The 22305-nt window shown below is 44.0% G+C and overlaps 1 protein-coding gene across 2 annotated transcripts in view; it reads right to left on the bottom strand.

Moving 5' to 3' along the window:
- The window catches only part of TRPV2 (transient receptor potential cation channel subfamily V member 2), a 137433-nt gene that overhangs the window by 26754 nt on the left and 88374 nt on the right, over positions 1 to 22305 (bottom strand). For both annotated transcript variants that reach the window (XM_068270364.1, XM_068270363.1), the window contains exons 9-11: positions 17439 to 17534; positions 16173 to 16243; positions 13871 to 14036 (exon numbers count right to left, since the gene is read on the bottom strand). In XM_068270364.1, coding sequence (XP_068126465.1) covers positions 13871 to 14036; positions 16173 to 16243; positions 17439 to 17534 — 333 coding nt within the window. The remainder of the gene's footprint in view (positions 1 to 13870; positions 14037 to 16172; positions 16244 to 17438; positions 17535 to 22305) is intronic.

Here is a 22305-nt window from a genome sequence, read left to right as displayed (position 1 = left end):
TACTAGGTCATTAATAAATAAATTGAAGAGCACTGGACCCAGAACAGACCCCTGTGGGACCCCACTGCTAACAGTCTCCCATTTTGAATATGATCCATTGACCACAACTCTTTGTTTTCTGTCCATTAGCCAGTTCCCTATCCATGAACACAGACTCTTCCCCAGTCCTTGCATCCTCAACTTTTGCACTTTTGGGGAACAGTGTCGAAGGCCTTTGCAAAGTCCAAGTATATCACATCTACAGCATTCCCAATATCCATATTAGCATTCACTACCTCATAAAAGCTGAGCATGTTAGTCAAACAGGACCTGTCTTTAGTAAACCCATGCTGATGCTGAGAAATAAGATTATTTTCTACTATGAAGTCATGTATAGTATCTCTTAGTAACCCCTCAAATAGTTTGCATACAACTGATGTTAAACTTACAGGTCTATAATTTCCTGGATCAGATTTTTTGCCCTTCTTAAATAATGGGAAAACGTGGGCTGTACGCCAATCCACTGGGACTCTGCCAGTTGCAAGAGAGTCACAAAAGATAAGATAAAGGGGTTTATCTATAACTGAACTTAATTCCCTTAGGACCCGAGGATGCATGCCATCCGGGCCAGGTGCCTTGTCTATTTTTAATTTATTTAGTCTTGCCTTCACTTCTTCCTGCGTTAAGTATTTAATATTACAGTTAGAAGATTGAGACTCTTCCGCCTCTGTAGTTTGCAACAGTGCTGTTTCTTTTGTGAAGACAGAAGCAAAGAAAGCATTTAATAACTCTGCCTTACCTTGGTCATCCACCATTGAGTTCCCGTCCTCATCCTTTAGGAGTCCTATACAGTCAACCTTTCTTTTTTTAGAGTTAATGTACTTGTAAAACTTTTTTGGGTTAGATTTGATATCCTTAGCGATTTGTTTTTCAGCTTCAATCTTTGCCTGCCTAATTTCTTTTTTACAATTTTTATTGCACTCCTTATAATTGCTTAGTGCAGCCTCTGTCCCCTCCTGTTTTAAGACCGTATAGGCATTCTTTTTCCTCTTCATTTTATCTTTAACCTTTCTATTCATCCATAGAGGCCTTTTTTTATTCCTAGACATTTTGTTTCCATATGGGATATACATACTACAGTATTGATTGAGTATAAGTTTAAAAGCTTGCCATTTCCCTTCAGTGTCTTCCCCTTGTAGTACATTATCCCAGTTCACCAAACTTAGTGCCTGCCTAATTTGAGTGAACTTTGCTTTTCTAAAGTTCATAGTTTTAGTGGTCCCGCTGCCCCGTGGCCTATCAGTCACCAGCTCAAACGTTATCATGTTGTGATCACTATTTCCCAAATGTTCTTGAACCTGCACATTTGATACATTATCTGGTCTATTGTATTGAATGAAAACAGATGACATAAATAAAATAAATAAAATAAATATTAAATAAGTCATCGAACGTATGTCATCTGTTTTCTAATATTTGCATAATAAATTACGTGCTGCACACAAAACATGTGTAGTGATAAACTTATCACATAACCCAAAACCCTTCAGACCAATATTTAGTAAGGCCAATTGTGGTGTTAATACTATTTGTTGTATATTAACATTTTTTGATCATTACTGTTTCATCCTAGTTATAAAATAGGGTCATGGTGTCTGGGTGCCCTCTAGTGACAGCCTGTTAAATTGCAACACGCCTACTGAGTTTTCAGTTTCATTTTATGATCCTCACTGCTTAAAGTGTACTTGAGGTGATAATGTTATGCATAACTCCCTAATGTATAAGGTCTTCTGGCACTATGTGGTCCTTTCTTGAGCCTAACCTCCCATCTGTGCTGCTACTACAGGCCCCATTTACAGCCCCAGCAGGTTCCAGTTGGAGCGGGGGCATTCGCTGTCCATGCTGCATGCCCCCGTGGTTCGTACGTCTTATTAGCTGTACACATGGGTGCACCTTAGTGGTTAATAGCAAAGCCCCCTTACATGCTAGAAACACGAAATTTGTAGGATATGTTAAAAAAAAAAAAAAAAACAGTGGGGAAAAAAATATTCTTTTTCTATTTTTTTAAACTTTTTTTTTTATGTTCAGAAGGTGGGAAATTAAAAAAAAATGACGTGGGGTCCCCCCTACAAAGCATACTTAACCCCTTGTCCCCCATGCAGGCTGGGATAGCCAGAATGTGGAGCCCAGCCGACTGGGGCTTCACACCCTGAGCTATTCAAGCCCGCATGGTCCATGGTATGGGGGGCTCCAGGGGGGAGGGACGGGCAAGACTTCCTCACCTAACCCCCCAAAGCCCTGTCCAATCCTCCTGGGGCACCAGAGGTGGGGGCGACGATTCTCTGGGGAGGGGGGTTCATGGTGGCATTAGGAAGAGGACCCCGATGCCTGCTCCCCAAGGAGAAATGAGTTTAGGGGTACAAAGTACCCCTAACCCATTTCCACAAAGTACTTTAATATTCTTAATTAACCAGAAATACTTACCTGTACCTTTAAAAAAAATGTTCCCACGCCAATATCCTCAGAAATGATCCCACGCCAATATCCTCGAACTTGCGACCTTGAATGACGATCTCCGCACCCGATGTCACACACAGCCGTGGCCGGATTTATTCGACTCCGTGATCGGGGGTGTCCGAGCATCACTGGTTTGCGCACAAAGCACAAACTCATGTTACCTAGGTAATATTACTGCTATTTAGAGAATAAGGCCTAAAGAGCCCTGGTCGTTATATCAGGTGTAGCATTTTCACAGATGAGATCAGTGGTGTGAATAACTGTTTTGTCCTTTAGAAAGTTTGGACCCAAATCACTGAAGTCAGCAAAAATCCATTATATTTTTTAACACATACAAATACAAACATACAAAAACTCCACATTGAATTTTCAGTTGGGTTCATTATTGATGTCACTGTTATCTTATAATAATGATATCTACAATATTTAATGCAGATCTGTGACTTCTTTAAAAGTTATATTAAAAAAAATGGCACCATATTTCCGGCATTGTCCGTAGACCATGTGCGCCTATTTTACCACTCCCGGCTGCTCTCATCAGTTGAAATTTAAACCTTTAAAAATTAGTAGTCTGAGTAAGATGGCCGCGACCCTATTAGTACTTCCGGGTCAAATGCTGCACGTCACGGCTGTGCAGTAATGAGCTGCGATTGGCCAGTGTGCCCACAGGAGGGGGGCCAGCTGTGAAAAAAAATGAGGCGCAGAGTTGGCGGAAACAGGGGTACAGCAGATGAAAGACATCTGCCTCTCCCTGCCTGCAAGTTTTTGACTTAATTGACAAAAAAACTCTGGTCACTGATTAGGAGACACCGGCGGCTGCAGAATGAAAATGATTACATCAAGAGATATGTCTGCATGAAAGCGACATGCCTATGGAAGCAGTTTCTATTGTTCAAAAAGTACTAAAAGATTGACAATACTTGTCTTCTACCATGTTAGCTTTTCATATAAGTTTCCACCAGGGGGCAGCCAAACCTTGTGCTAGATTACAATGCATGAATGGGAAGACATAACAACAAAAGTTGTTTAGATGACTAACTGTACAAGAGTTCTTTGAAAGCTTGAAACTTTGTTTCTTCTTCAGGCATGTTACAGAACTAGATCAGAACCATACCACACTGGATCAGAACCGTACTACATGGATCCGAATCTTACCACACGCAAAATAATGAATGGTAAAGTTTCAGAATATACCTTTGCACTTTGTGCCAGCTTTCACTTCAGGCAGTTCAGGCAAGCAAGAAAGCCATTGTTATGTATCCATAAAAATATAGGAATATTTTCTTTGCTACTAATGTTCTAGTAATTATCCGTACTACACAACCAATTCATTATATCATATTTTTTTCGCTTCGGTGTCTCTTTAAGGTAATGCCATCTAGGAGGAGAGACTCTCTAAGCTGCTAACAGACCATCTCTTCACCATAAGTCTCTCTATTGTCCACCAAGAATGCTGGGCTACCGTATACTGTCTTTTATGACAATTATCCATGTTGGCTGCTTCAGTAGTGTTTCAGAACAAGGATGAGCAGAAACTACGCCAGTGCGAATTTACGCATCGTAGTCCGCATCTACGCATCATAGTTCGTAGGTGAAGTTTCCAAACTACGCTTACGAATGTACGCGTATTGAAGTACCGCTACGCGTCGCTTATGCCGACTATGCGTAGTTAACGTGTGTATTGCGTAGTGAACTACGAATGCGTTACTCGCGTCTAATTTTACACGTGCGATTGTATGCTTACAAAATGACGCATTGGAAAGAGGAATGTACGCATAGAAGAGTTCCCGTTGTAAGCCGTTACGAACTAATGCGTAAAATTTTCTGCATACGGGCATAAGCATCCGCATACAATACGCTTCGCACTACGCGTAATTGCATATTTTAACACGTAGTGTACGAAATGCATATGAAGCGAATATTTGATTTCGAAGCCGTAGTTTGGTGAAGCGTAATTGCGTAAAACTACACGTAGTTCCAGCGTAGCAAAGTTGGCTGACTACGACCATCCCTATTTCAGAAGAAGGGATTACCCTGCTTCACTGGTATAACAGCTTCCCCTGCCTAACTGCAAACAACCCAACATTGCCCATAGACATTTCTAAAATCATTACCTACATATTTGTTCACATATTTGTGAATTGTTGTTACTAGGACCAGAATCAGATCAGCCACAAACCAATTTAGGCATGTAGGGTGCAGTGGGTGTCCAGGGGCTTTTCTGTTATCCGGTCTAAGGCTTCAGCTTCATACACACTTTAGATGGTTCTCAGCCGATGTGGTCAGTCAGAGCTGACTCTGCTGAGAATCTAGCATAGGTACGGTGGCCCCCATGCATCACGAAGGGATCCTCAGTACCAGATTGCTAAGCAGAGGCCAAGGCAATTCAGCCTTTGCCTAAGTTACAGAGTAAATCTCCTAGTGTAAAAGGAGCCTAAAGGGTTATGGAGTGTATTATGAATTGTGGTTAGTACTTTTTAAAATGAGGCTCTGATCAAAAATACAATATACTTCCATAACGTTTTTTATCTTGTTACGTGAGTCATAGTGCCTGGACTTCTTTAAGGCAAAGTAAGGATAAAACACAAGAGCCTTCATGACTTGAATAGCTACTAGAGCTGAAACATTCAGAACCATTATCATTCATTCATTGCAATTTCCAGCACAGAGGTTGGCTGCACCCCTGGAGGGAACTGCATTATCGAAATGCTAATATTTTAGAAAGAAAGTACTATATGTCCGTATGAAAAGATAAAATAATAGTAAACATTGTGAAATACATAATAAACGCAACAGAAAATTCAGTGTGGAGAGTATTTGTACATGTTCAGAAAGCTAATGGATTTTGGCTGTCTTCAGTGGTTTAGGCACAGAGATCTTCCTAATGAGAAAAGCTCTCCAACTTTTTATCCTCCTTCCTGCAAATGCAGGGCCCATCCTTTTAGATCAGGTGCAGTTTTGACCACACTTGTTACAGGTGGGCTGAGTCATGGTGGCCACTTTTTTGGGAGCCATCATGGTGGCCACACGTTATATAATTCCTAGCAGATGGGCCATGTAGCCATAAATGTCATCAATGTTGGGGGCGGGTCATCAACCTTATGTTGGCAAGCCATATAATTTTCAGTTATTCTCCTGGCTGGTGTAGCCTTGTTTTAAACCCTTGGCTTGACTGCATCGCTTATCATCTGTGTGAAGATGAAATCAGCACTGTAGTATATGGACCAGTTTCCTACAATAGATATATTACCAACATTCGTTACTATGGATTCTGTTTACCTATCAAGAAACCTGATCTTTATTTGTGATGTGGCTCCTGCCCAAATAAACAGTGATGTAAGTAAGAGCTACATCTGCCTTCATTGTACAAAGCTAAAAGAAATTGGTCATGGAATGAATATCAATATGCATCTTATTTTCTACAGTATAATACCTTTATAGTAATTATCCACCACATAAACCAAGCACTGTTTTTTTATGAACAGTTCATTTGTTGTTTTATTCTTCAATCAAAAGAGTGTCTTCAAAATTGCGGACAAGACATATGAGTACACTTTCAGAGTTCCAAATCACATAAAAGACTGCTTGACACGGGTTTCACTTCCAAAAAGCCGCTTCCTCAGAGGCACACTGTATAACTGTAACGAATGCGGAACTATTTCCGTCGTCAGCACACAGGACGCGCTCTGACACTACGGAAATCCTCCACAAGCGTGTAATTTGAGAGAACCCAGCTATGGTGCTATGCACCTGTAGAGGGAGATTCCCACCGGCAGATGGAGCTGTGGAGTGCAGACGAACACAGCCTCTGCACAGCCACAGATGACAGATGGGAATTGTACGGGTTGAAGCAATGCAGGGCTGGATAGCCCTAAAAGAGAGAGAGCATAGAGACAGAATGAATGTGTGTCCACCAATCTAGTCGCCACCCAGCGACGGTGAACACACAACAACGGAAACGAAGTGGGAACGCAATCGCAAGAGTAGCGATTGCCAATAGTGACACAAGACCGAACTAGACAGAGCACAAGTGTAGAGAAAGAGCACAGAGACAGAATGAATGTGTGTCCACCAATCTAGTCACACCCAGCAACGCTGAACACACATCAGCAGAACCAAAGTACGAACGCAATCGCAAGACTGGCGATTGCCAACAGACACAAGACCGAGCAGGACAGAACACGAGAGTAGCAAAAGGCACAGCAAGCAAGAACAATCAGAACATCAAGGAAAATAACAAACGCTAGCTAAACGCGAACACCGCACTCATTCGCAACAGCGAACGCGTTTACGACACAATCACCGCACGTTAGGCGCCCAGTGATAAGCGTGCCACCCTAACTAACCAATGAAACACAAACATGAAATAGAGAACTCGAATGCTTGCTAAACGGTTACTTCACCGAGCCTACAGCAAGCGTTCGAACCAGACAAGACAGACAGATGGGGCTACCAGTAGCAACCGCTGCTCTGGCTAGCACCCCTAAGGCAGAATACAGAAGGAACCACCACTGCTAGTGCTACCGCTAGAGCGGATGCGATCCAAACAGACAAACAGATGGGGCTACCAGTAGCAACTGCTGCTCTGGTTAGCACCCCTAAGGCAGAATACAGAAGAAAGCACTGCCACTACCACTAGGGCGAATGCAATCCAGACAGATGGAGCAGCCAGTAGCAACCGCAGCTCTGGCCTACACTCCCAGACAGACAGAACGATTTCTTGTCGACCGCCGCTGGCGACAAGACAATCGAGACAGAGAGACAGAACAAGGCAATACAGATAATACAACCTGACTGCACTAGAAGGGATGCCTAGTGCAGTCCCAAGGAATACTCTAAGATAATCTTTAGCAAACAATAGCAAGGCTGACACTCCAGGAGAGTTTAGCAGGAACAAACCATCATGACCAGCAAGGGATTCTGGGAGAAAATGGTATTTATACTGCAAGCCATCAGAGGAGGCAGCTAGGCAATTTGCATGACAAGTGTATGCAAATTCCTCAGCAGAGCAACTCTGAAACTTGCAAAGCGTAGACAGGTCTCTTTTCCAGAGACCTGCAACACTCAGACCTAAAGAATGGACAAACAGCTGTCTGCCTGTGCAGACAGCTGAGCAGATCATTACAGTACCCCCATCCTCTAGGGACAGCTTCTAGACGTCTCTCAAAACTGACATTTCCAAAAAAATCTAACTGAAGACTCATGAAGGTTGGGTCAGCCCGACAAGGCCCAATCCTCCCGAAACCGACCTCGTCGGAAGCAGAAGCCACCGAAACATGCCCGTCAGTACTACAAGTCTCAGCATAACACCCATCAGAACTGTGAATGCCAGAGAAGAACCCATCTACACCCTTCAAGCAATACCCACCACCTTCCAGGGACCGTCCAAAAATACCAAACTTGCCACAATACCTATTCGAAGTGTCCCTTTCAACACAAAAGCCACTGTTGATCCCATCCAGGGTACCTAGCAAAATTTCTCCCGGAATCTCCGGGAACACTTTGAAGCTCCGCAGAGATCCCAAGAGGCCAGAATGTTCACCAGGCTCACATGGAGAACTATCAAAAACCCATATGGAACCTATGACAATTCCGGATTCAAGATTACCAGGACAACCATCAAGATCAGGGCTTTCAGGGACCACTTCTGGGCATGCAGGCAGGCAGGCAATATCAGAACATGTCTCCACCGAGGAAGCATCTGAGCATGCTGGTAACCGAGGCACACTTGGACTTTCTGGGTCACAGAGCACATCGGGGTACACTAGCACAAGAGAAACCTCAGGACATGTCGGGGAACTGCCAACCTCAGAGTCCGACACGACAAGACCAAAACCAGGACCGGGCAGAAAATCATCATGAGTAGTGGTCACAGGTACTGGTCTTTCAAAAGAAGACTTGGAAGTTTCTGTGACTATAATTGTATCTAACCAAAACTCATCATTGATTACGCATGACTGAAGCTCCACAAGAGCTGCAAAGGTAGTCAGTATAATAGCAATGCCTACTGAAGTGGGCACAACCTCAGATGGATCTGGGGGGCAGGAGGCATCTCCTAAAAGTTCTGCACCCTTTGGGAGGAACTTGTAAACCTCCAAAACATCAAACAAGACCTCAGAAGTATCATTTCTCAAGTTTTCTGACAAGGATTCTGAACTATCCATGTTACAGGGCTGAACATCAAATACCTTCTGCAGACAGGGCAGATGTCCCAGGAATGGTTCTACCATATGCTGAGACTGAATTTCATCATCAAGAACAGGATGCACAGGAATATCTAGTGAAACTAACTCTGAGCCCCTGAGTCTTGTTTCACTGCAGGCAGAATCCTTCATAGCAGTCAAACCAGACTGCAATTCTGAAATGGAAGAACAAGAGATGCAATTAGCTGCAATACCTAGAGAAGCCTCTGGGCTCCATGCAGGAGGTTCATTGCAAGGCAAAATTGACTCATCCAGAGTACAGGGTGGAAAACCTTACTTTCCTCAGTATCAGATTCGCAAAACCAAAGCGCTGTCTCACCCCTAGACTCGGCTAACAATGTCGAATCCGAGGAGACAGAACGCAAAATTTGCGAATCCAAGATTGCTTTAGGTTGTGAAACTGACGCTTCTAAAGCGCAAGCCTCCGCAATCTGTTGACCAGACTGTAAAGGGTTCAGAACAGGAACACGGGAACCATTTTCATCAGGCAATGTACTTTCACCGGTGTGAACAAAGTGAGGCATAGATTTATTTGCAGAAGAAGTTGCGACAACAACATGAGGATTTTTATTAGTCATAATAACATTACTCTTGAGGTTGCATAGTTTAGGAACTTTTCCCATAGCAGGATCATAGATGGAAGATCTTAAAGAATCACTGGGAGAAAAAGATCTGTTTTTAAACGACAAGGGATCCCATTATCCCACATCTCTTTGACAAAACTGACACACTCACGCCGTTCGCAATCTGCAGGCACATCTGAGAAACAGGCATCAGATCACACAGTGTGTAAACTCACTTGCTTTACCCCAGAAAGGCAGGAACTATCATCTGACAACGGTGTCTCTTTATTGAAGTCATTTGGTTGGTGTGTGTGCAATTCATCCAAAATCGTCTGCCACACACAAATCACCGGATCCACAAAACATTAGTCACATTCCTCAGATTCAATCAAAGAGTACACAGAATCAATACAAGCATTAAGAATCACTTCGCTTTTTGCAATGTAAAAATCGCAAAACGCCTTCCAATCAAACTCAAACTCCTCAATCAAAGCCCCGATCTCCCACGGAGCGAATGGAGGCTCAAACAACCCTGTATCAAAGAAACACTCATACGGGTTGGGATCAGAAACAAGCATGGACTTTCTTATAGCTTTAATATAATGTATAATTCTGCCTATAATAGGATCCACATATGCTTTTGCTTGAGGTAATAAAACCTGAGACTGAGAAATCTCTCTGGATTCATCACATTCAAGTGTGTTCCACTTTTCAGACTTGACAGAAATAATTTCTTTATTTGTAGTTGCTATAAGTGGCTGCTGTCTGGATACAAGGGAGCTGTTACTGCATTTATTATCACACTGAATGGTTTTGCATGGAAGGGATAGAACAGCAGACTGATTAGCAGATACATACTCATCAAAAATGGGTGGTAACCCAGGCAGTTTAAACCAGTGGGAAAAAAACAATGTAAGAAACTGATAAAGATTATCATTCCAGGAATTGCTTTTCAATATCTCATAAGCCCACACAAACAGATCTCCTTGCAATAGAATATAAGCGAATTGGAGAGCTGACGGGGACGGGTCAGTAATTTGAAAGGTAGGATTCAGAAAAAATCTTACACATTCAAAAGGGAAGTTTCCAGTGCAACAATGGACTAGCTGGAAGTGTGGCTAGTCCATTGTGGCACTGTGCATTTTGGAACCGTCGCTGAGTGTTTTTTCTTCACAGTACACAGATTGCGGCTACACAACTTTTGGTCCACGTCTGATGATTGTATACAGTGTGCCTCTGAGGAAGCGGCTTTTTGCCGTGAAACACGTGTCAAGCAGTCTTTTATGTGATTTGGAACTCTGAAAGTGTACCCATACGTCTTGTCCGCAATTTTGAAGACACTCTTTTGATTGAAGAATAAAACAACAAATGAACTGTTCATAAAAAAAAAACCTGTGCTTAGTTTATGTGGTGGATAATATATGCTGTAATATTGTGGGTGGAGCAGCTTTACATATTTTTATTGTGTCTATGTTGCATTGCCTTTATAGTATGCCAAGTAGTTCACTATATCAGAAGTTTACTATACCAGAAATTGTCATACTCAAGCACATAAAGTATTCTATAATACTGTATCTTAATTCCATGAATTATTGGGAGTAATTTTTTCTTTTCAATGCTTCAGCAAGAGATGCACAGACAGTATCCAAGCTAGATCAAAATGTACAGTGCTCAATATGCAGGGATATGCATGGAATAATCATGCAACAGCTTGCACAGGAAGAGTAGGTCTCAACAGATAATGCATGTCCAGTACTTACAGTGTATTCCTCTATCCACGTGTCTGTGCAATCTGGATGATACTGTAGCATTGTAGCCATACACAAGCAAGTCACAGATGACAGGCAATTCCCTCAGTAATACACAGGAAGCTTAGGTCTCCCACTGCTGGTGCTTTTGGGGAGATCTACACAGGCTCAGAATAGTGTGCAGATAGCGAGCTGGCTACATGTGATTGCCAACCCGCCCACTGACCACAGCTCATGGGTCTCTGACTGACATATGACACATGCGCCTGTCCACTTTTCACTACAGCCTGGAGACAGAATACCACAGAGGCCAAAAAACAGGTTTACTATAAGAGAAGTTATATTATATCCAGGTTTACTATACCAGGCGTTACTCCCATACTGTATATGGTGCTTTGCCAGGCTTGGACATGTAGTAGACAAGTAGTCCTCGGTTAACGAACGAGATAGGGACTGTCCGCTCGTTTTTAACCTGAATCTGTCCTTAAGTCGGGACACCCGTTTTAAATGCAGAGTAAGCGCAGCGGAAGGTAGATAGAAGAAATCTCACCTGATCCTCGGTGGTAGAAGGTCCCATCGTGGTGCCCGGAAGCTGCGCAGCCCGTCCTCTCACTCCGTCCACTGATCCCGCTGTCGGCTTCACATGCGTCGCATAATGACGCAATTAGGAAGAGCCGCCACTAGGAGACTTTTCCTGATTGCGTCATTATGCGACGCATAAGAAGCCGCCGGGGAACAGTGGACGGAGCGAGAGGACGGGCCGCACAGCTTCCGGGCACCACGATGGGACCTTCTACCGCCGAGGATCAGGTGAGATGTCCCCTATCTACCTTCCGCTGCGCTTACTGTGCATTTAAAACAGTGCAGAGAGGTAGTCCCCAGCGGCGTGACATCATTGCAACGGGGTGGAGCTATGGTCGCGGCGTTCGTATCGGCGGGTCGTTCGTAAGTCGGGCGTTCGTAAACCGAGGACTACCTGGTTATTTACATCGATGGAGCGCATACGGAGCGCAGCTGACGTCACCGGATCCAGTATGGCCGGCCCCGGGAAGTAGCTTGTAATGCGATTGGCGCCCGGGAGGTGACAGCAGGCAAGTTGGAGAGAGGTAATTATGTTTTTCTTATATATTTGTGCCCTAGCCCGCTCGCTCTTGTATCTCCTGATGACGGCGCAAGGCCGAAACTAGTCGGGACGAGAGCGGGTCGGGCACCACTGATCGGTTTTCTGGCTCAGAGTACCACAAGGGTGGGAAGCGAGGTTTCCAGGAGAGGGTCCTATTGAGGCATGGGACCCTCCTGATGTGAGTGTTCTGATTTGTACCTATTGTGTTGTGTTCAATAAAAAGATTGGTTTTACTTCCACTGAGAGAAATGTCTCCCTGCTTCCTTTTTTGAGTGCATATTTGCACGATAGGACTGCAAAGCAAAGGAGCACATCTCTGGAGGTGGATGGGAGTGCATGCAAGCATACAACAGCATAAGTCTTATTCCATGAATGTCTATATAAAGGTGAAGAGGATCTACCCTTACCACAGCAACGGAGCTGATTGTTGAAGCAGCATAAAAGCATACACATATATATCCAATTTTGTACGGAGCGCCTCCTACTATTCTCATAACTACCTGTATATCCCAAATTTCTACTATAACAGAATTTACTATAACAAGATTATACTGTAATAGATTTTCCTTAGATTTTAGGTTTATGTTGAATGTAAACTTCTAATCTATTGTGATGGTCAGAGCAGATGTCTGCTAGTTTCTGGCAGGGCCGGTTCAAGTAACAATTGGGCCCTAGAGCAAAATTAGTCTGGGGGCCACCCAACAGACATCCCCGGACCAAAAAGCGTCATTAGAAGCCCTTTGTTGCAGCCAAATTTTCCTCCTGGGCCCCTGAGCTGGCTGCTGACCCTCCCCCAATTACCTCCCAACTTAACAGACTCCGCAGAGTCCCTAGGAAGCAACAATTAAGATGGGGAGGGACACCTTGGGGGCCCCGACAGGCTCTGGGGCCCTGGGGCAATTGTCCATTTTTTCCTATGGTAGCTCCGGCCCTGGTTTCTGGTATGGATTTGGATGAAAAGGTCCTGGATAGTGTTAGTTGTTGCACGTTAGCAACAACGCTATCCTGCAGATTCGTTTGGGATCCAGCACTGGTACGTATTGGGAGAAGGATGGGCCTTGCACACCACTCCTCCAAGTCCAGACCTGAGTCTGGTAGAGATGGGGTTAATGGGCTCACCTGCATGAATTGCTTAAGTAGTTGCATCTCTAAGTATGCAGTGGGCTGTGTGTGGAGCAAGGAGCTCCCAAATGGCTGTGCAGCCAAGAGGGCTGCCAGGCCTATTGTAGCAGATATGCTGACAAGCCTGGTACTTTGCAGAGAGAGTCTGCAAAGTCTGGGTGTAGCAGAAAAGGTGTTTGAGGTGCTGGACGGAGTTGGACTCCAGTACCGGGAATCCAGGAGAAGCCTGGATAAGTGAGTGGCCCAGGACTGCCATTAGGCCTGTGGCAGGGTGTCACTCACAAGCCAGTGTGGCTGCCGAGGGCAAGACGCCTGAACTAGAGTTGGAACAGATACAGAAGGCTGTATAACTGGTGTGTGACTACAACCCTGTTGAATATCCAGTGTGGTGGATTTTTATACTGTTTGGACATTATTTGACAATAAAGCCGATATTGCTTTATTTTAACCCTAAAAAGACTTACTGGCTGGTATATTGTGGCCCATGTGCTTTGATCTCCGCTACCAATATGAGCTACACACCAGAACTTCCCCCAGAATATCACACTATGAAAAATATCTAATAGTGTGTGGTCTGCAGAAAGTGCATCAGAAGAAAGCTGTAGAGGGACTGACCTTCTGAATCATCACACTATATATTCCGGTCTGCTGGAATCCACGGGTGTAATAGAGCATATTCACCCATCCAATCACCAGAGAGAAGACCAACAGAGCCACATAGGTTTCACATCCAGCCAGGTAGAGAATGCCGCTGATCAGGAGGATGAGGGCCTGCAGGAAGCTGGGAGGAGGAACACAATGCTGTAGGTTATGGAAAATAAAGTGGTGATTCATAAAGTTACACATTAAAGTGCATCTGGTGCAATGCGATCCAACAGACTATAGCGTGCTTTAACAGTTGCAGTTGCGCATACTTTTCAAGAGCTGCAAAAAGTGCAGTGCGACTTTTTCAAGCCATTGCATTCCTGTTTTACAGGAAAGGCAATGCAGCTGTGAACCAGCAAACCTTAAGTTCCCTTATCATAAACTTAAAGCAAACCTAAACTGAAAAGTAAAAGTAAAAGTAAATATACGCAGGTCATACTTAACTCCTGTGTAGTCTATTCATCAAGCTCTTTTCCTCTCCTGCATCCCATTTGTCCCCTGTGATTGAGGGAATTCTCTGTTCTCCATTTTAAAAATGGCAATGACTCTGTAACAGCTACCGGGTCCGCACAATGTTAAACTGTAATATAGCCCACTTGAGCCATAGGGAAACATGGACATTACCTTGCTCATCAGTTGTGCTTTCAGCTATTACTGACAGCAACTGATATATAACTAACAGCAACTGATATATTTCAGTTCTGGTAAAATATTGTCAGAACTGGAAGGAATCGTTGTTGGAAGAAAATGGTGAGCTTTTGAGAGGAACTGATGGTAAGGTAGGTATGTAATATTAATTTGCAGGTACATCATGTGTTTATTTTAAATAATTTTACTCAGTTCAGATTCCCTTTAACCACTTTCCCCACCACTACAGTATATCTACGTCAGCTGTGGCACCCTCCAAGCCACAGCGACGTAGATATACTGACCTGGCTGCAGCCCTGCTGTGCACGGTTGGGTGCGCTTCCGAGCGCACCCTCCGGCACTGTCAGCTGCCTTACTAATTGGTGGAAGGGAACATGTTCCCTTTTGGCCAATTAGTCCACCCCCCTCCCATGAATGATCGCTGCGGTAGTGAACTGCAGCGATCCTTCATCTGTCCCCTTCGGCGCACAAATAGTTAAAAAAAAAATCATCCAGCAAGGAGCCTCACTCACCTACCTCGTTCCTGCGATGATCCTGAAGCCTGATCCTCCGATCACCGCTCTGCATTCAGCCGAGTATTGCCGGTGACCCGGGTCCCGGCTTGATGACGTCATCAAGCCGGGACCCGGGTTACCGGCAATATGCGGCTGACTGCAGAGCGGAGAACAGAGGATCGGGCTGCAGGACAGTCGCAGGAACAAGGTAGGTGAGTGAGGCTGCTTGCTGGATGATTTTTTTTAGGATTTCTGCACGGAGGGGGCTGCCTCATGAGGGGGGGGGGGAGCATCTGGCTATCGATACTGGGGGGTGGGGTAGGATAAATAAAGGGGGGTGTTACATATTTGTTGGGGGCATGTAATTGACTAAGGGGAGGGGGGGATTTACTAATTTGGTGCATCTGGGCAACTGGGGGGGGGGCAGTAATCATATACTGGGGGCACATTTGGCTATAATGGGGGGGCAGCACTAATCCTGGGGGTACATCTGGCCATAATGGGGTTAATCCTTATCCGGGGACACATATGGCTATAAAGAGGGGCACTATTCCTGGGGGTGCATCTGTCAATCTATTCTGGGGTTGTCAAACGCAGGGGACACATGTGGCTATGCTAGGGGGGCTGATATTGGGGACACATCTGACTATACTGGGGGAGGCGGTGATACTGGGGACACGTCTGGATATCTATACTGGGGCGACTTTAACTGGCGGCACAGTTTTTATGTCAATCGCACTTTTTATTTCCAAACAGGAATTGGTCAAAATTGAGAAACAATGCATTTTTAAAAAAAAAATCCCACTTTTTCCCATTAAAATGCATAGAGAGGAACATTTTACTTTGTACCAAATACCCCCAATGAAAGCTTAGTTTGTCTTGAAAAAAACGATATATAGATAATTTAAGTGGCACGAGTACCGATGAAGTTATTGCTGATTAAAAAGGGACACCGCTAAAGTGTCAAAACTGCTCTGGTCAATAAGGGGAAAACAAGGTCTGGGTGCAAAGTGGTTAAGGTAAACTTTGTTAAAGTACAATTATATTGATTTGTACAAATTCATCTGTCAATGCAGTTCCTATGTAGTAATAAAGATAACAACAATAAAACATGAATGTTCAAGACTTACAAAAGAATTTCAAAATAGCCATCCATCATTAAAATCTGTAAAGAGGGGCGCCTCTTCCAAAAATAGATTATCTGTGAAGGATGAGACAAACAGAATTACCGGTAAACAGCGTATTGGAACATAAATATTGTTGCGAGGAATACTCTGAATCAAACTTTGTTTCATTCTCTATCAGAAATTACAGCAATATTAGGTTAGAAACAGTAGATCGGCTGAGTCAGGATGAGGGATTGGCCATTTTGCTCTGTGAGGGTACCCATAGATTTGCTTGATTTTGTGGGCTGATTGACCTTTTCTCTTTGGGTGACAACAATTGTGCGTGTGTATGTACCATGTGTTTCCATAGTGCATTAAAAGTGATAATTTTATATTCTCAGTTGGGCCGCTGTTTCTCATTGTCTGTTGGCATTGGGTTTACATAGGTGAGGACCACTTTGGCTGCATTGTGTTACATCACTCTCTCCCGGAGCACAAGCTCTGTCCTCTTCTCCCCCATAAATCACCAGGCAATCCTAACATGGCAGCTGCCTTTTATTATAATGGTGCATAGATTCCCCTGCTCTGTCCGCATACTAAAGCAGCACGGTGGGCGTTTCTGAAAGTGCAGAATTTCATACCCCATTCCCGATAACACTGAGTGTTAATATGCTAAAATCTTTCTAAATACTGTACTTTGATTTTATTCTTGACATATGACCACCAGGTTGTTATTTTCATGGCAGACTATACTGCGGACCAAGTCCCCCAGTTATAGGGTATTTTCCATAGAAGGATGAGTGGCAGTCCTGGCCATGCCCTTTTCATAACCCAATATAGCTAGATCGATCCTGTTCAGGAGTCAGAAGTCGTTAAGAATTTGTTGTGTCACATCCTTAGCCATCCCCTATGCCTGAGCAGGATCAAACACATTATTCCCCCTCGACAATTCGACCAATGGAAGCTGCGTTGTTGAGCAGCCTGTTTTGCCCCCCCCCCCCCCCCCATAGCAATAGAACACATCACTAGCCTTAAGGCTAGTGATGTGTCTGTACATTGTTCCCATGACAATTTACCCAAGGGATTGTTTCACAATCTTTGACAGGTGACAGTTATCATATGTGTGTACTTAGGTTAAGTCTGTATAGTACTGTAAGCACAACAGGACAGCCAAGCCATATTCGTACTTAAAAAGGAAAAATATTGTGGTCCTTTCACTATAGGGTAAGTATACATACAAAGATAATTCATTAATGCTTCCAGTCAGTAAAGATAATCTATTTTACCTACCTGACATATTAGTATATAAAGTCCTCCAAACATGATGATGACTTCTCCAAGCACACGCACATTGTCTTGTGTCGTGCCTTTCAATGGGAACGGTGGCTGGAAAAAAATACAATGTGTCATAAATGTGGCTGTAACAAAAAAAATATATATTTTATAAGTTCTGCACTTTTTGGCCCTGAAACTATTTATATAGATCAGGGCTTGTCAAAAATGTTCTCGCAGCTGCGTCCCCATCCGTGTACGAGTGCGGCCACACTGCACAGGAGGAAGTATGGATCGCACCTGCGCAGTAGCATGGAGCCACTTGTGCACATTTTTTTCCTCTGTGCACAAGCGGCTTTGTGCTACTGCATGGGTGTGTGTGCCGTACTTGCACCTGCTTTAAGAGAACCTCCAGACTAAAAATCTACTCAGCGGCACTGAAAAGGCTTGGTGTTTCTTTAACAGTTTCACAGCATCTGAACTTTGTTTTTCTTACCCAAGACTCATTTTTAGCTGCACAGAAGCTAAGCTCTGCCCCATCAAAGAAATCTGCTGGGACCTTTTTCCCCTGATGCTGTGCAAAGCATGATGGGTTTTCTGATGTTGTTGTTCTCCTTCTGCTGTTTGCAAATTTGTTTTTTTATTTTGAATGATTTGAAGCCTAGCGTGCACAGCTGGGAGGGGTGATCAGGACACAGGGCAGATGGAACTGTGTCTCCTGCTCCCTGTCACCTCTTTTCAACCAAAAAGATAGCTACCCCCATAAAATCACAAACATTTTGTAATGATCGCTGCTGCAGCAGCTATTACTGGAAGTAGTAGTGCTGCAGCTCAGGCAGTTCTGATCTATTTCCATGCAAGCTGCATAGCTTTGTCTGTCTTTCCCTGCTGTCAGCTTGTGACTGATTATCATTCACCTGTGTGGGAATCTGCATGTCTGCTCCCATTGGATGACCTCAGTATAAAGATCTGCTTCCTGCAGGGTTTCCTTGGGTTTTCATAGCTTCAGCTTAAGCCTGCCTTGCTGTCGCTTTAGCCCCCGATCGTGTTTCTTGTTATAAAGATACTTTGCTGGTCTTTGCATCATATATTGGTTCATTGCCAATATATATGCATACCAGCTCGTTTATTATTTTCCTTGTATTTGTGTTACGTTAATACATCAGTGTCGCTGATGTATACGTACACGAACTGTTTATATCCTGTGTGCAGTTAGTCAGCTTCCAGCACGTTTTGGTAGGTTGCGCGTACCGTGACCACCCGTGCTGAGGTAGTTACCCTGCTCCTGGTTCTGCTTGTGGATTGCGTTCATCTCTGCGAAGAGATAACGAATCCTTCTGAATCCTGTTCTGTTACTGTTTGTGGATTGCGTTCATCTCTGCGAAGAGATAACGAATCCTTCTGAATCCTGTTCTGTTACCGTTTGTGGATTGCGTTCATCTCTGCGAAGAGATAGCGAATCCTTCTGAGTCCTGTTCCCTGTATTGCTCCAGTCTAAGTCAGTGTTCCAGCTTATGTCATATATCGGTTCATTGCCGATATATACATATGTTAGTCAGACGTTACAAATAGTTTCATTGATAGCTGTAATTGTAATGCGCTAGGAAAACATACTTATTGTATATTTATCTGTGTTACGTTCATCTATCTTAATCCTGCTATTTTCTGACTATCCTGTCCTGTCTTTGTGAGGCACGCCATCGCCGCATCGCATTGGCTGCCTCATTCCAGTCTGTCTGGTTTTGGACGCTTGCTGTCGCTAAGTAGCCGCTTGCTAGCAAGCGTTCATTCTGTCTACCTGTCCTGATCTCCTCAGTTCTGGTTTGTGCGCTCAGCGCTACTTTGCGCTGAGACGTTATAACGAAAGCATTGTTTGTGGCTGTCAGATCTGCACCGGCTCTGTGCGCCACAATCTCCTATTGGAGTCAGTCCTCCCCTCCACTATACTAGGGATAGCCTGTTTCCTGGTGCTAGTGTGTGTACCTCCTCCACGCCAGCTCATGCGTTGCATGCTGACTGTGGAGAATACACCACCAAGCCTTACATTATGAAAACCCCATTACCAATCCCCATTGTGGGGGGGATTCCCAGAAAGTATGACACTGTTAATTATGGTTCCTGTTCCTTTAAGAAATTTGAAGAACTTAGCTCTGAAACAGAAAATGAGTTTTTCTCTGAATGTGCCAGGTTCCTGACCAATCCTGATCTCCAAGCGACTCCTGTTTCAACCTGGGCACTCCAACTAAGTTATATTTTGTTTAAAGGGGAATTATTCCAGTGGGCATTTGATGTTCTCAATCATTCCGATTTGAAAGAGAGACCACTGGAATTTCTAGCGTTTGTGATCCATAACTGGTTGCGCATAGATCCATTGCCTTTTCCTCTAAATGAGTTCCTGGCAGCAGGCCAATCAGCTGCTCCTTCAATTGCTTGCAAGAATGAGCAGCAAGCAGAAAGTGTTAGGGCTCGTTTCCACTAGTGCGGTGCGGAATCGCCTGCATTCCACCGCGGACGAAATCGCATGCGGGTGCGATTCCGCATGCATTTTTGCCGCAATTTCGCATGCGATTCCGCATAGGTAAGGTATATGCGAATTTAACCATGTCACTGCTGGTGTAAATTAACATTATTACCTATGCGAAATCGCATGCGGTTTCGCGTCAAAAAACGCATGGTCACCCCGCATGCGATTTCCCTATTAAGATACATTAGCGGCGATTCGTGCACATTCCTTCTGCACGCGAAATCTGACGGCTCTGCCGTGCAGATTTCTGCCGCTTCAAAAAACGCTGCCGCACCCGCAGAAGTGGAAACAGCCCCATCCACTGACATTGCCTATGCGAATCCGCGTGCAGTGCCCGCATGCGGATTCGCATTAGTGGAAACGAGCCCTAACTGATAATTTTCCTGCAGCTTTGAATAAATCACCAAAAACCGCAAGGTCAAAGGCAAAACGCAAACGTTCTAAGAAACGTGTCCAATCTGCAGAATCGTTATCCTTAGCGACTGAGACCTATAATGAGATTCTGCCATTAACAGATAATGAAATGCAATTGTCTTTCAGGGGAGTTAAATGGACTTATGAAACTACTAATGAACTTTCCTCCCTGGCTAGGGAAAATAAAGATTTTTGTTTAAAAGAATTATCTGAGTATGATTATGATGAGATATTACAGAGTATTGAACAAATCAACTTATTTGTGAACCAAGGGAAGTTTGCATACACTACAGTTCAACACTTGCTACAGGTATTGGAGATTATTAAGAATAAGGAATCTGCCAATCACCTGCTAATTAACCCTATACATGTGCCTGCCACAATCATATCTGCAAACCATGATCTGCCTGTTAAGTATGCTTGGAATCCTCCATTTGAGAAAGGAGAGATGGAAGCTCTGGTCAATGAATGGAAGAATGATTCAAGTTCATTTTGTCAATTTTACAGTGCAAAAAGTGAATTGGTATTGAATGCATGCATTAAGTCTGCCTATAACCTAATAAAAACTGGTGTGTGTGAGTATGACTTTGTGGCTCCATTGATTGATGTGTGGGAACTGATTTTGGATGATTTTTTTGTGACTCCGAATTCGCAAATTTGGCGTTCTGACCCGCCTGCTTCAGCACCTTTGGCTGATTCAGCAGGTGATTCGGAGCTCTTTTTGTGTGAAATTGAAGTTCCTGCAATTCCACCCTGTACCATGGATAACTCAGTGTTACTTCCCAGTAAAACAGAAGCCACTGATACATTCTTAACCTTGCCCTGCGCAAATTTCTCAGCAGAGAATCCAGAGGTCCTGCTGACTTCCGAGTCCAGCCTAGCCAGTACTCATGACTCTTTGTTTAGTGAAACAGACACCAGAAAAATCTTGCCTGTCTCTGCAAACACTTCTGCAGAAATTACCTGTGTTAATAAAGTTCAACTCCTGTCTGATCCAGCAGATGCGCAAACATTGTGTCTTGATCTTCCTGTTTCTACACCTCGCTCTAGTTTCGTGAATAGCTCAGAGCATCTGCTATGTGAACCTGAAATCGCAGAATTATTACCTTGTTCAGAAAATTTTCCAATAAATTTGCCCTGTACCATGAATTGTGCAGTAGATCTCTCCAATGAAACTCAGGTCACAGAATCATTATGCTGTCCAGCAGGTGCTTCCATGGTTTTGCCCTGCAATATGGACTGTTCAGTGATCCTGTCCAGTGAAGCTGTGGTCGCAGAGTCTTATGCTTCACCCAGTATTTTGGATACTTTAAACCCTCTAGCAGAGGAGGCTGAAGCACTGCTTACCTCAGTTGGTGTTGCAGTAATATTCACTTGTCTAGCAGCTGTTTTGGAATTACAGTCTGCTCTAATAAAACTTGATGAATTTCTGCCCAGCAAAGCAGAAGCCATTGAAATATTGTCCTCGTCAGCAAGTGTGTCAGATACCTTGCCCTGTACACAGTCTGATTTAACCAATGTTGTTGAGTCCCTCTCCAGTGTTGTAACAGCCGAGGAACTCCAGCCCTGTCCTCTGAATGTTTCAGAAGTCTTGCCCTGTAACATGGATAATTCTGATTCTCTGGTCAAAATAATAGAAATCTCAGAATTTCAGTCCGGTCTGATGAGTGTTCCTGAAACCCAGCCCTGTATCCTGAAAGATTCTGGTTCTCTGGCCGCTGTGGCAGAGGTTCAAGAGTCCCCTTCCTGTCCAGGGAATTCCTCAGTTTTGCCTAGTCCAGTGGGGGCTGCTGCAATACTGACTTGTTCTGCAGCGCCTCATGAGCTCCAATCCAGTGTATTAAATGAGTCTCTGTCCAGTCCAGAGGTAGTTGTGGAGTCCCTGTCTGGTTCAGTGCATACATCAGAAGATTTGTCCTGTCTTGTTAGTGCCCCTGAATCTGATTT

This window comes from Hyperolius riggenbachi, chromosome 2 (genome assembly GCF_040937935.1).
Source record: "Hyperolius riggenbachi isolate aHypRig1 chromosome 2, aHypRig1.pri, whole genome shotgun sequence".
NCBI lineage: Eukaryota > Metazoa > Chordata > Amphibia > Anura > Hyperoliidae > Hyperolius > Hyperolius riggenbachi.
Note: the sequence above shows the minus strand (reverse complement) of the source record. Positions and strands in the feature narration are given on the sequence as shown.